Below are 17,207 nucleotides of genomic sequence, written 5' to 3' on the forward strand. Positions count from 1 at the left end.
TCTTATATAATTTCAGAAAAAAATTTGTCCGAAAGCATTATTTCTTTGTTAGATAATCAAAGTCGGATCAGCTCAGAAATTAAAGTAGCAACGAAGCCCAAGCTCAGTAATTAGGAAAATATATTTTTAGAATATAGATTAATTAGAAATTATTGCACACACATGTATATATACAGTGGCTCAAAAAATTGAGAGTACACCTTACTTTTACTTGATAAATCCGACTTTCAATATAAATAACACATTACCGGGAAGTGCAAACATGATTTTATTTTTACACGTAACAAATGGTTTAATTTAGAGTAAAAATAAAGAAAAATAAACGAAAATTTTTTAAATTGAAAATTTTCAGAAGCATTTTAAATAAACATGCGCAGAATTGTGCCTCAAAAAATTGAGAATACACCAATGAATTTTTTGCAATATCACGCATAGAAATAAAGTGTCCCTATTAAATTGCATGTCTTTTGGCTCTTATAATGGTCTCTAAACGTCATGGTACCGATTCGACCCATTTTTGGTGGTATTTGAAGATATTTTAACCCGTTCTTCTTGCACCACTTGTTTTAAATGGGTTTTGTTTCTAATTTTGTGTTTTTGAACCACTTTTTCGGGTATGGCCCACAGATATTCAATGGCATTGATGTCTGGGTACTGTGGTGGTGTGTGTAACTGCTATTTACAATGAAAAAGACACCATATTTTGTAGTTACGCGTATTCTGTTTGGGGTCGTTGTCTTACTTGAAAATGAAATTTCCATCTAAACCCAAATTTTTAGCACTTTCCTTTAGATTGCTGCGAAGTATATCCAAGTAAACCGTATCATTTATAATGCCAATAAAAATGAAATTTCTTACCCCGGATGAAGCCATGTAACCTCAAATCATCACGGAGTCACCATCATGTTTAACTGTAGGACGTAAATTTTTTGGATCCACAACAGTATTAGGCTTTCTCCATACAGTAAGATGGTTGTCACTGCCAAAAATATTGAGGTTTCTTTCATTACTAAATATAGATTTCTTCCAAAGGTTATTGGTTTTCAATTGATGAGTTTTTACAAACTTCAAATGTTTTTTCTGAATTTGCAAGCTGATGAACGGTTTCTCTCTAACAATGCTACTTTTATATCCAGCTTGTTTAATGGCTTTTTTCACAGTTTCAGCACTTACACTTCTGCCTACGATTTGTTAAGATTCTGTAACAAGTTGGATGAACCATATGGTAGCAGCAATCTAAAGGAAAATGTTAAATATTTGGGTTTAGATGGAAATTCCATTTTCCAGCAGGACAACGACCCCAAACAGAATGCACGTAACGTCAAAATATGATGTCTTTTTCATTGTAAACAACAGTTACACACACCACCACAGTACCCTGACATCAATTCCCTTGAATATTCGTGGTCCATACTCGAAAAAGTGATTCAAAAATACAAAATTAGAAACAAAACCCATTTAAAACAAGTGGTGCAAGAAGAATGGTGTAAAATATATTCAGATACCACCAAAAATGGGTCGAATCGGTACCATGACGTTTAGAGACCATTATAAGAGCCAAAAGACATGCAATTTAATAGTGACACTTTGTTTCTATGAGTGATATTGCAAAAAATTCATTGGTGTATTCTCAATTTTTTGAGGCACAATTCTGCGTATGTATATTTAAAATGCTTCTGAAAATTTTCAATTTATAAATTTTTCGTTGATTTTTCTTTATTTTTACTCTAAATTAAACCATTTGTTATGTGTAAAAATAAAAACAAGTTTGCACTTCCCGGTAATGTGTTATTTATATTGAAAGTCGCATTTATCAAGTAAACGTAAGGTGTACTCTCAATTTTTTGAGAGTACACCTATATGTTTATAAAATTAAAGATTTCACTTATTTGAAATATTATGGAGGAGAAATATATGAGTTTTGATATAACATTAAAAAAATAAAACATCTAGCCAATGATATTAATTTTTTAAAATCTAGGCTGTTATGTTTTAAAATCTCATTTTATGTCTATCTTTTTTATTTTTAATTCTAAAATATTAATTTATCATAAAATCAATTATTTGTAAAGGGACACATGTTTATAGGAATTGCATCAATATAAAATATGATTTGAACAGAAAATAAATTCTTAAAATACCGAAAAATATCTATAATTAAAATTTATTAATTTTTGAAAGTTTAAAATAAAAATGTTAGTTATCTAATTGTATAATTTTAATCAAATTAGTTAGTTATTTAATTTTAATCAAATTATCTTTTAGATTTAAATAGATTATGAAAGAATAAAATACGAATAACAAAAATGAAGATTTATTTAATGGACCACAAACGTCTTCTTTTATATATGATTCATGAACTGGTAAACAAGGACCATCACTGTTATTGTTCGGTAAATATCATAATCTAACTCTGTTAATAGACATTTAGCAGACGATTCCTTTTCAGACATTTTATAACTGTTACTATTTTTATTTCGTTAAAATATTATTAAAAAGTAAAAGCAAACGATTTTTTCTTTGATAAACATATTTTGTTAATATTATTTCGTTTATTTTTTTGCATAATAGCTGATGATGAATTGTAAACCTTCTGGAATCTGGCAATGCTTGTAATATACGCTGTTATACTGAAAGAATAAGCAAGTTAAATTGCTTGGAGTATTATTTTAGTTTTAAGAATTTAAGATGCTCTGCAAGCTATAGTTTGAAGGTTAAGAAAACGGGTAGTTTTCTAGAAAGCATGCAAAAGTTACTATGGAAATTATGATCAAAATCGATTTTACAACATTTCTACAGGGAATAATCGGAAAAATCATTCCTTAGTGCTGTTACTTTTTATGAATAAAAACAATTATTTCTCCATATCCTTCCTATCTGAAATAATGCAGTAAGTAAGTTGTTTCTGTAGCGCTCACGGAATTCGGACTTAATGTCAAAGAGACGAGTTTGGTAGTAGATATTATCCGTCTGTATTACAAAGGTATCACAAACATCTATTGGAATTTTTTTCCTCGTTTATTTAAATTATTAATTTTCTCACACTTCTATTTAACAATAAAACATAAATTTTGATGTTTCAAATGTAGAATCCATCGATAATCTTTATGCATTATTAAGCACAATTCTATACAAATTATCCGTGTAATCTACCAAATTATCCGTAATTCTATATGTTCATCCGTGTCCAATTCTATCATTTATCCGTGTTTGTTTTTTATTCCATTGAAATATTTTAATATAATAAAAAATAAAATATTACAGTAATAGCTCAGTCTAATTTATTTTCCCTTTTAATAATTAATTTTTCACATATGTTCAATTATCAAAAAAAAAAAAAAAATTGGAAATGGATAACAATTGTTCTAATTAAAATATTTTTATGATTAATAATTAATTCATTAATTTCATAAGTATTTGCATTATTGCTAAAGTTTAGAAACTCGCGTTTTTTATGAACTGGATAAACTAAAACTGCAGATACTCTCCATATTTATGTTATCATTTCTGATGTATAATCGGTGGAGTGTCTTCTACTTGAAACTGTCTTGAATATTCTCTAATAAATGTACTTGCATATTTTTAACTACATCCTTTGGCGAACAATAGCTGCGAAAGAGCCTATTAGTGTGCGATTTTTTGGCGATTAACTGCTGGGGTGTTAATACCCAAATACCAGACACACGAATGGGAATTTCGAATGACATTTTTCTTACTAATTAAAATCGAAATTTGACACAGAATTAGAAATGTAGCCACAAAATCACAATACTATATTTTATGCATTTAAGCCATTGCGTTTTTGAATTGTCACATTTACAAGCTTGTGAGAATAGAGATTGACAGACGGTCAGCTCTTTGACTGATATGGTTCCGAATTTGATCATATGCACATTTTAGATGTTAAATTTGTGTATCAAATTTTTTTTCATCAAACTTTCTTCGTTTTGTAATAATCGCGCTAACTTATACTTGGACAGCCGGAGAGACAGACATCCTCTGAATGAATTTGGTTCAAAATTTGACAGATATCGTCAAATTTGGTATAAAGATCATATATTAAATTTCTTACTTCTATTTCAAAGCTTTTTTGAATTCTTGAGTTCATAGAAAGACGAACTAATAGACAGACAGACATGATTAAGGGAGATCTGAAACGTAAAGATTCATCCGAATCTAGAATTCGAATTATTTGATGATTGCAGAACTTTCTCTTTGTATACGAATAAGTAAAAAAATGACCTAAAGAAATAGAAACTTTGAACGGCTTTATCAGATTTTATCCTTTGTATTCATTTCATGTTGACATTTATGGCTAAAAGTCATGGAATTTGTATAGTTTCTATCTTTCTTCTTTCATCTTATTGTTTTTGCTTGAATATATCACCAAATACGACTTCAAAAAGTCTTTTGTATTGAAATCGTTTTTTTTCTTTTTTTTTTCTCATTTATAGTTATTTTGTATTTTATGAAGAGAATGTTTTTGAAACCTCCAAAATTATGAGCTGCAAATAAAAAAAGCAGATTCCTGAAATTTTTCTACTGAGTTTATACATTATATGATAATTTATGGAACATAAATTGTCATTTTAAATATACTTTGTATGGCCTCAAAATTTTAAGTGGGAAGAAAATATATTTGTCTTTTATTCAGAAAACAAAGATTTCAAAATTTTCGTTGATGATAAACAACGCAGCAATAGTATACAATGAAACATACCGCATCCATAAAATTTGGAAGTCATATATGAAACTAATCTGAGTGAATGAAAATAGACTCAACTCTATTGAGTGACTAAGTAATAATAAAATAAAAGAATTCTGGAAATATTTCAAACAGCCATAGAATGACTTTTTTTTTACATTTATTGATATTGGTAAGTTCTTCAACTTAAATCAAACTTAAACTATTTTTTTTTCGATGAATAAAAATTTCTTTAGCAGTTATAGTCATATAAATAAAGAATTTCAAATGTTACAAAAATTTGTGAATAAGTTTTATTTGATTTCTAAGTTTATTCCAATATTTGAAAATGCATAAAAAATTTCATGTCCAAATATTTTTTCATAATGAAATAAAAATCATAATTTAAAAATAATCATAATTTTTAAATGAAATAAAAAAATAAATTAAAGGCCTGGATATTTTAAAAAGAAATCCAACGTTTATTCAATTAAAGACTATTTATACAGAATATTACTTGGTGACATTTTTGAAAACAGATTTAGTGAAAATTCACTAATTCATTAAAAATTCACTAACTCTAATTATTTCTACATACTCGAAATATAAAGATATACTTGTTCTTGAATCAAGAAAATTTCTGGCGATCCATCGAATTCAGATCTGAAAATTAGTGAATATGATAAAGTTTTGTATCAAACTTGTATCCTGATTAGCTGCATCCTATTTTATAAATACTTGTAGAATTTAAAGTTAATTTAAATAATAACCATAGTTAGAACATGCTTTCTCTTTTTAATTCTGATTCTCCCTAGCGCTCTTAGTAAAAACGCGTTTTTCTTATTTAATTCGCGTTTTGACTAATTTTGGGTTTTCACTGTAACATAGACAAATTTCAGTAAACTAAAATGCATTACTCATACATTAATTTTTATTGAATATTTTAATCACATTTTCTATAAAATTTATAATCTTGTTTTTCCATCATTTCTGTAGACTTTACCAGCGATTTCAATTCAGCCTAAAACTTCCGGTACTTACACAAACACACAGTCTGCAGAACCAAATACGTGCCAACCAAACGAAGTCTGTTGCCAGATATATTTCTCCGATAATACCGATGATGGGGATGATGGCAACTATTATCCGGTTGCCACACCTCCCCCTGAGCCATCTTATCCTTCACCCCCTCGTTATCCTGATAAACGCAAGCAGTATAATGTCTGCGGAGTTCGTAAAGTGTATGGCGTCCAAAGAAGGCTGAAGCAACTTCAATACTCAGGAGATGTTGCCGAATTCGGAGAATATCCATGGCAGGTACGGTGGTTGCTTATTTTTTATGTGTGTAAGTAATGTTTATAGAGATGTAAATAAATTACCTTATAATTTTTTGTGAAGATTGTTAGTGGGAAACTTATGTTGGAATGTTTAATGGCAATTTTCGAACTTTCTTTTTCTCGCTAGTTTTGCTTTAAATCATAATCTAATTTTGAAATTTTCCATCGTTCTTTTATATAAGTTTTGATTGGCATTGCAATTTATTTGTTATGAATCGTAGCAGCGATATTTAAATTGTCTTCTTAATTATCTTAAATATTCAAACGATTGTCATTTATTGAAAAATTATTTTCCTTAAACTTTAAATCCAATTCAATCCATTAGCTATAAATTTGATCAAATATTATTAACAATATAATTTATGTGCTATGAATCGTAGCAGGGATATTTAAATTTCCTTCTTAATAATCTTAAAAATTAATTTGATTGTCTGTTAAGGTGGCAAAATTATTTTCTTAAATTTTCGAAATCATTTAATTCTATTAGCTGTAAATTTGATCAAATCATATTAGCTTCCTGATTGCTTCCTAATTGTCTTAAAAAATCAGTATTAATAAAAATGAATTGTATTAATAGATGATCTTTAAGTGAAGTAAGCATTTTTTTATTTAATGCCTAACCAAGAAAATTTCCAAATTTCAAATGACCTATATGAAGAAGATAATGATAATCGGATCATGAAAAATTAAAGAATAGAACGCATTTTTCTGCTATTTTATGGTTTGATGACGCTTTTAAAATACAAATTTGATGCTTTTATTTTTGTAGCTACTAATAAGTATCAAAAGTATTTTGAAACTTAGAAGCTCTTCTTTATAAAACATGAGTTTTGGTTTGTAATTTCAAAGATTATCACTCTTCAAAATTTAATTTAAAAATTAACTGATAATCATTTAGATTCTTATTTTGTTTGCAACTGAAGTATCTGACATGAAGTTTTTGAAAGAATATTGAATGCCTTCAAAAATGCGCTTCAGTGTGAAAAGATAACCTTGTTTATAAATATATAAGAGCCCAAAGACATTTAACAAGGTTTAATACTTGACTAACCAGGACTATTATATGAAAATTTCAGTTTGCTTTATGTTCTTAAATAAAATCAAGCAAAATAAATCATAATTGGGATGTCACTATATTTGTACACTTAAATATATATTATCCTCGTCAGTTTATTTGGGGTATGTTTTTGATAGAATTATTCCTATAAAATTTCTTGTATATTCTTAAAAAAATAAGAAATTGTTATTCTTGTCATGATATTTATTGTATGTTCCTTCCTTCGACAAATAACTTGATTTAGCGATTTTTTAAAAATAATTTTATTACCTGATTCACTTCTTCTAATGATCAGTTTAAAAAAATCACATTTTTGAGTATTTAAGAACTTTTGTTGTCTGGAAGTTTTATTGCAGGAAAATGTATTCTTTAGACGAAAACAGGTGGTTATGAATTGTCATTTGATTTTAGAGAAATAATTGGTATACCATTTAATAAATAAAATATTTTACCACAATTTCAAGAAAATTTAATTGTTTATACTTTATATATTCATACAAAGTCATCAAGAAATCATACAATTGTCTATATAATAAAATAAGGGGGAAATGGAATACTGTAATGTATGGGAGGACATATTAAATATTTCGTAAGAAATTTTTAAATTAATTCTTTTTATAAAACTATAAATTTTCAATTCATTTTTTAATAAAATCACGCACATGCACTCACACACACGTTTTGTTAATGCCTTACTTACGCCAAGTGAATCTATATCTCGTTCTAAACACATTGCACCCTCTTTTCTCTCTCTTACATCACTGCGAAATTTAAGATTAAAAGAGAAAGAAATGTATTATATGTTTGTGATATCAGCTTTATGTTGCTTTGTTGAAAAGTCATTATTGTCATTATTATCAGATGAATAGGGGAATCAAAGGACTATAATATCTTCAAAAGCTTCAGTTCTACCAGAATTTTCTCTTTGTTTATCACGTGTCGTTCCTGGAATATCCGTTTTTCAGTAGTTTTTAAGATTAGCTTCCGAACTTTTCGTACATGAAACATAAATAAATAAAAACAAAAAACGGGGGGGGACTTTCTTTTTTTATGTTTGGAAAGATCTAAAAAACTCTTTAATTGTTTCAATCATCTGATGATGTTACTAAATAAAAGATAATGGATATGTCAGCCTCATTTATCCTTTTCAATAAAATGATGCGTAATTTATATGTTTTGTTTTTAAGCAACCATTAGTAATAAACTAATATTATTGACTTTATAATAAAGATTTATATCAAATGATTTTACTCTAATTTATATTTTTTCTTACAATAAATTTTAAAAATTTCATTCTATTTAATCGAAAATGATTTCAACTAAAAAATGAACTCACAATAAATCCATTTAGTTTATTTTAGTATTTGATTTGATTTGAATTTACATAATTTAGGATTGTTTGAATTTGTTAAATGAAAATTACTTTCCAGGTAGCCATTTTAAAAAAAGTTGTCGGAGACAAGAATCTTTATCTTTGTGGTGGAGTACTAATCTCTCCTCAGTGGATCGCTACAGTGGCACATTGCATCAAAAAGTGAGTGTTTGGCTAAAATGCAGTAAAATATATAGTTACAAAAAAATTTGAAGATATTTTTGTTTTAAATACGATATTCCTAGGACGTGTATATTGAAAGCTTAAGCGACTTTTTAATTCCGCGTTAATCAAACTAAATGCCCCAAAGCCCTATTATATACTTTATAAATTTCCACTTATTTCAAATTCAAGTACTTGCTAATTTTCATAAACACTGCGTTCTACTATACAAATCATTGATAAAAATAAAACAAACGGCAGTGGTCTCAACCAAAACCTTCTTGCATAATCTCAAATAAACACGCCAAACCAGAGAGCGCCTTATATGGCATTGGTGTACAACGAATATTTTTTTAGGAAATATTTTTTTTAGGAAATTTTGCAATTTTACTGAATATATCGTATCGTCTTTGGCGAGTCATTTGGCGATTAATCTCTGACATGCGTTAATAGTAACCGAAGATTGAATTTATCTTTTAAACGCGTTTTCCTAACAGATTGAAAGAAGAATTTGACCCAAATCTACAGTTGTAGTCACAAAATCCCATACCAAATTTGATATATTTAAATCATTGCGTTTTTTTAGTTATCACATTTATATGTTTCTGAGGGTACAGACCGGCAGAGAATCAACCCAGTGTTAGATTTGACTTAAAATTTGACAGATGTCTTCACTAAAGATGTCAAATTTGGGTACCGAATTTTATCTATTTAGCTCTTTTCGTTTTGTAATTATCGTGTTAACTTATATTGGAACAGAAGGACAGACGAACTTCCTCTTAATAGATTTTACACAAAATTTGATAGACATCTGCAAATTTGGCACAAAATCTTATACCGAATTTCAACCGTCCGTTTGAGTGATCTTTGTCACAGACAGACAGATAGACGGGCATTTTCCAAAAATGTGTTTTTAGAACTCTAGGAGGTCTAAAACATGAGGATTTTGTCAAAATCTCGAGTTCGAATTTTTTGACGATTGCTATACTTTCTCTGTTTTATGCATACGAGAAAGTAAAAATTAGAGTGATAACACTTTGATGTGAAGAGGACAGAGAAAAAATATTGATTAATAATTATATTTATTATTTATTCAGACTTTTGTTCAATAAGATTTATTAAACTGTGATTAGCAGCATACGCACATACAGTTTGAGCAGTAAAAGACGGTTTGTCCCATAAGTATGGAAATAAGCGTATAATGCTGATTTATAAATTTTAATGATCATAATTTTGGATTAATGATTAGTGATAAGATTTCATAGTTAATTTTCAAATGTTGTCAAATTAATCTGTATTTTCTCCACAATTTTTGTACATTAAATCTAAATCCCTACTCTGCTGAAGATTAACAGAATCCAGTTAGTTTTTATTCTATTTTAAGAAACCAGGATTAATCTAAGCTTGCATGTACCCTGTCACTTAAATCGATAAAAAACAATGACTGACACTCTAATCGATAAATATAACAATTTAATTAACAAATGAGTTAATTATAGTATTCATTTTTAAAAGTCAAGATATCTTTCCTTTTGATTCCTTTAGAAGAAAGCAATGTCAAAAGGAAAGATGAAAAATAACAAAACTAACTAGAAAATTTAACAATTTAAGACAGATAAATTAACAACTAATCTCAATACTGCATATTTAGAAAGACTGAACATCTATTCAGTTGATCCATTTATAGGAAAAGAATGTTCTATTAAAAAACAAAAAAGCGAAAAAAAATCAAATAAAAGGATTTAACATATTTAAGTCAGAGATAAGTTTATAGCTAATTGTACCTTTTTTTTTTAAAGGGACAAATCATCTCCCCTATTGGTCCGATTAGGAGAATGGGATGTCAACAGGAAAGACGAAGTTTATCCATACATTGAAAAGGATGTCACCACCATAGCCATTCATCCAGAATTTGATCCTGAATCTTTGGTGAATGATTTGGCACTACTCCGGATAATCGCTCCAGTTGATCCGCGAATCCCTCACATCACTCCGGCATGCTTACCATTCCCTGGACAAGTTTTCGATAACCAGAAGTGCTGGGTGAGTGGATGGGGAAAAGACTTTTTTGGTAAGTAAGGTTAATTTCTGTAACGTGTGTTCAGAAATTGTTATTTATATCTTGAAATGATAGGTTTCTGATACATCATAGCATCATGGATAAGATTCTTAGGTATAGCAATTAGATTACGTGATATTATAAAAGACATCAATCTAAAAATAAAGAATATTCAGTATATAATGAAACAATTCTAGAGAAACAAAGAAGTAAGATTGTCATTGAAGGAAATATGGGTAAAAATAAATTTTTATATGATAATATTCTTAGAAATTACCAAAAAAAAAATCCACCGACTTTACTTTATTTTTAACTAGCCGCCTTTGGCGACCAGCCGGTTCGCCAATCTTAATGCTCGTTAAAATTTTAATAATTAAATATTTTATGTAATTCCTACTTTAATAGCTACTTCATTTTCAAAACCTCAAATTTTGATAATCATATAATTCATTCATAATATTATAAAGTCCTTCAGTCATAACATAATCTGTATTTCTCTAACTTTCTGTTAGCTCCCGTAGAATTTATGCTTTAAATTAAAGTGGAAAGGATTAATCTTCAATTAATATAATAATATTTTTTACTGAAAAAAGCATTTTTTTACTAATATGATTACTGAAAACAGAGTCACTGAGCGTTTAAACCTTATGAGCACTAAAGAATATCTTTCTTAATTTATGTAATATCTCAAGAATTTGTCAACAAATTTTTCTCAGATTCATCATGAGCAGATCGATTAATGAACAATGTTTAGTTTTAAACGCATCAAATACTAAGAAAATAAACAGAATCGTTTAAAATAATCGATCGAAAACAAGCTAAAAAAACTACTTAAAGAACCATGTACTTGAAACTATAGGCATATACAAAAAATATATGAGTAACATAAATAGAATTTAATTACAAAAGCATAAAACTAACCTAAAAATAATTTAAATCAAGTCCACATCTGTTGAAAATAGTTGTCAACAATCAGAACACAATGCGCATGCGTGAATTTTCAACGCAAGTTATGGTAACGCAAATGCGTGAATTTTCTACGCCAGTTGGGGTAACGCTACGCAGATTAGAAATTTTTAATTTCCTTTATTCTGTTTTATTTTACTTCAAAAGTACTTCAGAATGAATCTGAAAGATCGATTAATTAACAATTTTTAATTTTAAATGCATAAAACATTATGAAAATAAACAGAATCGTTTGAAATAATCGACCAAAAATATGTTAAGCCTATCCTCATTAGCGTGGGGAAAAAAACTGAAGCCTTACTCATTTGGCGGTGGGGAAATGAAAAGATTTTTCGGCGGGAAAGTTAGTTTTTAATTAATAATTAAAATTCCAATTAAAAATTCAAAAAAAAGTGACCCCAACATTTCCGACCTCCAAGGTATGCATGTGCCAAATTTGTTAGCTGTAGGTCGAACGATCTTGCCTGTAGAACGCCAACATACACACACACATACACACACATTGAGCTTTATATAAGTATAGATTAATGTAAAACCTTAATTAAAATCTAGAATAAATTGCTTTGCCACGCGCAGTTCCAACATTCTGAGTATGCTTGTGTATAATTAATAACTTCAGTCCAACAGTCTGTTGTGTTGAGTGCCAATAGACAGGCTCACTAACATTTCCACGTCTACCATTAGTTAAACAAGCATAAGAAAGAATATAAAATTAACACAATAAGGTCAAATATAAAATTAAAAGGGTATTAAAAAGTTTTTAATGCATAGTGACATTTCAAAGATAAAATAAAAGATAAAGGAAGATTTGGAATATGATTTATAGGATTTTCAAAAGATAAAGGAAATTTTAAGTATGAACCAAAAATTTCCGCTAATTATGGAAGTGAATATGTATTTGCTTGTCTTCTAGCGCTGTAGAGAGAAGACCGTTTGTCCGAGCCTTATCAAATTTGGCATAAATATTTTTGGGGATGGCAATATTGTCAATGAAGGGATTTTTTTTCAAAATTAATAAATAATTGAATTAAAAATCAAGCAAAATTTTGATGTTTTGGGCGATAACTTATGACGCTATTATTTCACAAAAGTCTTTTTTACTCCACCTTAAAATGTAAAAATTATATCTTCAATGACAATGAAAAAATGAAGATTTTGCTTGCTTTTTCCGTATTACATAGAATTATGATAATGACTTTTACTTTCCTCATTATTTTATTGTTTTTTTTAGATCTAGAAGTAAAGCACTTTGAATCGAGTGCATATTTGAATCTTCCAGCCAGATGTAACTATGCCACATTTTAGAGTTGGAATCTTCGAATCAAAATATGCACTAGATTCGAAGTGCGTATTTTGCTTGAGGAATGTGATGATGGCGCTAACAATGTGCAGTTAGATATTAGATGACACATATAGTTATGTTATGTGTTTTGATTCCTGTTGGATCTTTATCAAGCGCATTATAATGTTTCATTTTCAAAGCTTCTATATTTGTCAGTATATCACACGCAGTTTTCAATTTATTTTCTAACTGCAATTTGTATTAGCTGACTGCATTTTAAGTTGAAATATTTCAATTTTCAAAATAAATAAGCTGGTATTCTTTTGGCAATAAAGCTTATTGCTTTGATGCTTGATTGAAATTTGACTATGATTTCATTCTAGTCAAAGACTATGATTTCATTTCTGACAAAGACTTCATTTCAAAGACTATGATTTCATTTCTGACATCCTAACAACGAATCTTCTAACGAACATTTATTTACAACGAATTTTTGTAACCAACAGACGAACACAGAGAAGAACAGGCACCTAAATGATTGAAATAATACACTCATTTAAAAAATAATTATAATTTTATTCTAGGCTTCAGCAGCACCATCAGGGACAATCATGCACACATCGAATTAGACAAAGGCAAGATTTGTATAATAACAAATCTTAAATATCCTTCTCAATTTAAGGTTTAAAAAAACACTTTTTGAAGGAAACCATGAATATCAAATTATGTGTAAGAAATTTAACTGAAATGGCACTCAGTTACTATTGATGGTGATCCAAAGTTGGAGAAAGAAAACAAAAATTTCACTTTATTGCTTCTCTTTCAGGTCCAAAAGGAGCGTATCAGAATGTATTGAAGGAAGTGGATGTTCCAGTTGTGAGTAGAGCCTTATGCAGCACTGAATTGAGAAGCACAAACTTAGGCCCCGATTTCCAACTACATCCAGGGTTTCTTTGTGCTGGTGGCGAAGCAGGAAAGGATGCATGCACGGTAAGTTAATGAAATTAACAATATTTTATAAGGCAATATTATTCTGATGTTTTGAATGCTGGCCAATATCGGGAAGATATCGTAACAATGTTGTTCAGCATTTTGGATTAATATGGAATTCTTTTATGTGTGGCAAGAAATGGATTTCTGATTCTATGTTTATCGCTTAGCAAATGGAATTCATGTTGAATACTCAGAATAAAACTTTGAACTTTACTATATTCTATTTATGTATCATATTGTTACGAAATTTCCCGGGGTTCGTTTGGATAGTGGGAGAACGCTCAATCACCAGGCGGCAGTAGAAAATAAAACAACGACGTTTATTTACACGAAGACACACAGGACAACACAAAGGACAATTATCTTCAGCCGAGACGTGTAGCAACAACAGCATACACAGCAGCATATAACAAGACTACTGCAGACAGTAGCGCACAGCTTAGTTCAGCACTAGCTTCACTCCGTCGCTGCTCCACTTATCTCAGGAAGGCCTGTTCTTAATCGTCACTTCCGACAACTCTTCGACTCCCCTGGTCCACGACTTCTCTCTCTGGAAGACTCGTTCTTCCCCGTCGATCCCGACGACTCTTCTCTGTCGCTTCCGACTATTCTCGCACTACCACTGGTTCACGACCGCCCGGCAGCTGCGGCTGCTTCATTTTATAGGACTCAGGAGGCGGGGCTAGAAACCTCTTAACCAATCAGGAACGTTCGAGGCGTATCTCGGTTCCTAATGGACGGATCGGGTATAATCTATTTTGGTGCCAAAGCCGCCAAGTTTGTCGCCAAGCTCTGGGACCTCCTATGGAACCAACTATGCTGGGAAGCCGCATCACAGATTCGTAACAATATATATCACATCTATTATTGTTCATTAGAAATTAAATCTGCTTATTTACGAATAATCTTGTTTTAATGAATTTTCAATAATAATCGTTTAATAATTTGATAAGCACAAAATATCATTGCAAACATATTGGAATATTTTTCAGGGCGATGGTGGAAGTCCTCTGGTGTGCACGAGCAATGGTCTTTGGTACGTGGTTGGACTCGTCTCCTGGGGCATCGGTTGCGGTCAGCCAGGAATTCCGGGAGTTTATGTCAACGTTCTATATTATGCTGATTGGATAAATAACATTACGAGACGCTAGAGACTATAGAAAGTGAATCATCACTCATCATTCACATTTCTCATCACAACATAACATCATCATCTCTATTGAAAAGCTTCCTTTGCTACTGTTTGTATTTTACTCATCCTGCTCTTGCATTTGTAATAAAATATTTTATTTTAAAAAGTTAAATAAATTTTGAAAGTAAAAAAAGGTATAATCAGAATTAAAGCTGGAATGTGAAATTGCCAACATAGTGCAGTAAAGACTAAAAACTATATAGCAACCATGATCATGCATATTTTCATTAATTCTTAAATTTCAGATTTTGTCAGAATATTTTCATTAATTCTCCACATTTTTGATTCAAATAAAAAAGAATTTTAATAATAATTTTAAAGAAATTAAATTAATTTTCCATCATATACAGCAAGCATGCAAAATTCAAAGGCAACCAAAGACCAAAAGCAAAATTTAAACTTATGTGAACTAGAAAAAGAAACCCTTATAGAAATACAGATTTATTTCCAAATAAAATGCACACAATGAGCATAAGAATGGTATTTGCAATAGATCGACAATGCTTTTCTTCATTTGGTATTTTTACTGTGCTACCAATTTTTCTATCTTCGCATAACCTTATTAGCAATTATTAATTCCACAATTAATTCGAAGTGATTATCCAGGGCTATTATTTTTTCAGTCAGGAAAACGGGGGTGGGTAAGGGGATAAAGATATCTACATACAAATATAAAAGTCGTTACGAAGAAAACAATATTGTGTGCATTAAACAATTCTAATAGCCAGAAGGCAAAAGGGAAAAATAATATAATTATCATACCTCGAGGACAAGTTATTTTCATAACGCTTCTATATTTCATCTCATAATTGAAAATCATATTGATTTGATAAGTAATTCCAAAATAGAAATAATTTCATATATGAACTTTCGAATTCCTCAAACGTGACAAGTAAACATTTGCAAAATAAAAGCATTCTAACTTCACGGAATATTGGTTTTCGAATCTTTGGAATCATAGATTGAACAATCACATTCAAAGATGATACGTCAATCAATGATCAGTATAGATATCAATGAATGATTATATACCAGTTCAATATTTATAGATGAAAGAAAAGTAACGAAGGAAGCCGATCCTCCAAAGATTTAAACTCTCCAAATATCTGCTTCACGTACAGATGTCATGTTTCAATCTTTCAGCGAACTTCTGATAAAAAATATAAACTTGATTTCTTCTTGGTTTCAATTTAGAAAGTGTGCTCATTTTTTAATTGTTTTCTGAAGCTCATTCCGTTTTATATTGATATCGATTTGATCTCTTTAGAATATCCAGCACTTATCCAAGTTATGAAAACTTACAAGAATGAAACGTGTCGAAACTTGCCATTACTTATCTTTCTACAATTGAATTCAGGCTAACAATCAATTTTAATATTTATTAATGTTTATTCAATTACATTAAGAAACAAGAAGGCAATAACTCTATTAATAATAAAGGTGGGAGTGTATGCGCGTCAGTGTAATGACTCCTCACAGTATATTGTATTTGGCTTAGAGCCACCAAATTTGATACAGATATACTTTGGAGAGTAGAATAGGAACCTTTGAGAAGTTTTTAAAAATTGTAATTAATTAAAATTCAAGTGAGATTTATTGCACAAAACTGATTCTTACAAAGTGATAAAATTGAGGAATTAGAAAGTAAAATTACATAAGCGCAAAAAGAAAACATGTAATAAGGAGATAAATTGCGTGGATATTTACACTTGTACTATGATGTATTGGGGCATGAGTTCATTAGGAATATCCATGTTCTTAAAAACAAATCATGAATAAGGCTATCAAAATAATAATGGCTTTAATGTCAATAGCAATTTGATGCTTAAAAATGTTTTGTTGAGAGAATCATGAACATCAAATTATAAATAAGAATTTTAAACGAAATCAAACTCGATAAATGTTTTCAGTAAACTAGTTGTATCCAGTAGATATCCAAATATATCCAGTAACATAATAAATAAAAGTATACACTGTTAGCACAAGATATTGCATGATATGTCCAATTGGTACACAAATACATTCTCTCCCTTTTGCATAGTTTGTAGAAACGATACAATATTTCAAAATATGTGAAATGAAACTACAACAGAAATATTGTGA

At 29.6% G+C, this 17,207-nt stretch overlaps 1 protein-coding gene across 1 annotated transcript in view; it reads left to right on the forward strand.

The window, feature by feature from the left end:
* The window catches only part of LOC129973668 (uncharacterized), a 107,486-nt gene extending 92,285 nt beyond the window's left edge, over positions 1-15,201 (forward strand). Inside the window, exons 12-16 of the mRNA XM_056087511.1 lie at positions 5,681-6,001; positions 8,509-8,612; positions 10,412-10,683; positions 13,746-13,909; positions 14,905-15,201. Coding sequence (XP_055943486.1) covers positions 5,681-6,001; positions 8,509-8,612; positions 10,412-10,683; positions 13,746-13,909; positions 14,905-15,063 — 1,020 coding nt within the window. The 3' untranslated portion in view covers positions 15,064-15,201. The remainder of the gene's footprint in view (positions 1-5,680; positions 6,002-8,508; positions 8,613-10,411; positions 10,684-13,745; positions 13,910-14,904) is intronic.
* The last annotated feature ends 2,006 nt before the right edge of the window (positions 15,202-17,207 follow it).

This window comes from Argiope bruennichi, chromosome 1 (genome assembly GCF_947563725.1).
Source record: "Argiope bruennichi chromosome 1, qqArgBrue1.1, whole genome shotgun sequence".
NCBI classification, from domain to species: domain Eukaryota; kingdom Metazoa; phylum Arthropoda; class Arachnida; order Araneae; family Araneidae; genus Argiope; species Argiope bruennichi.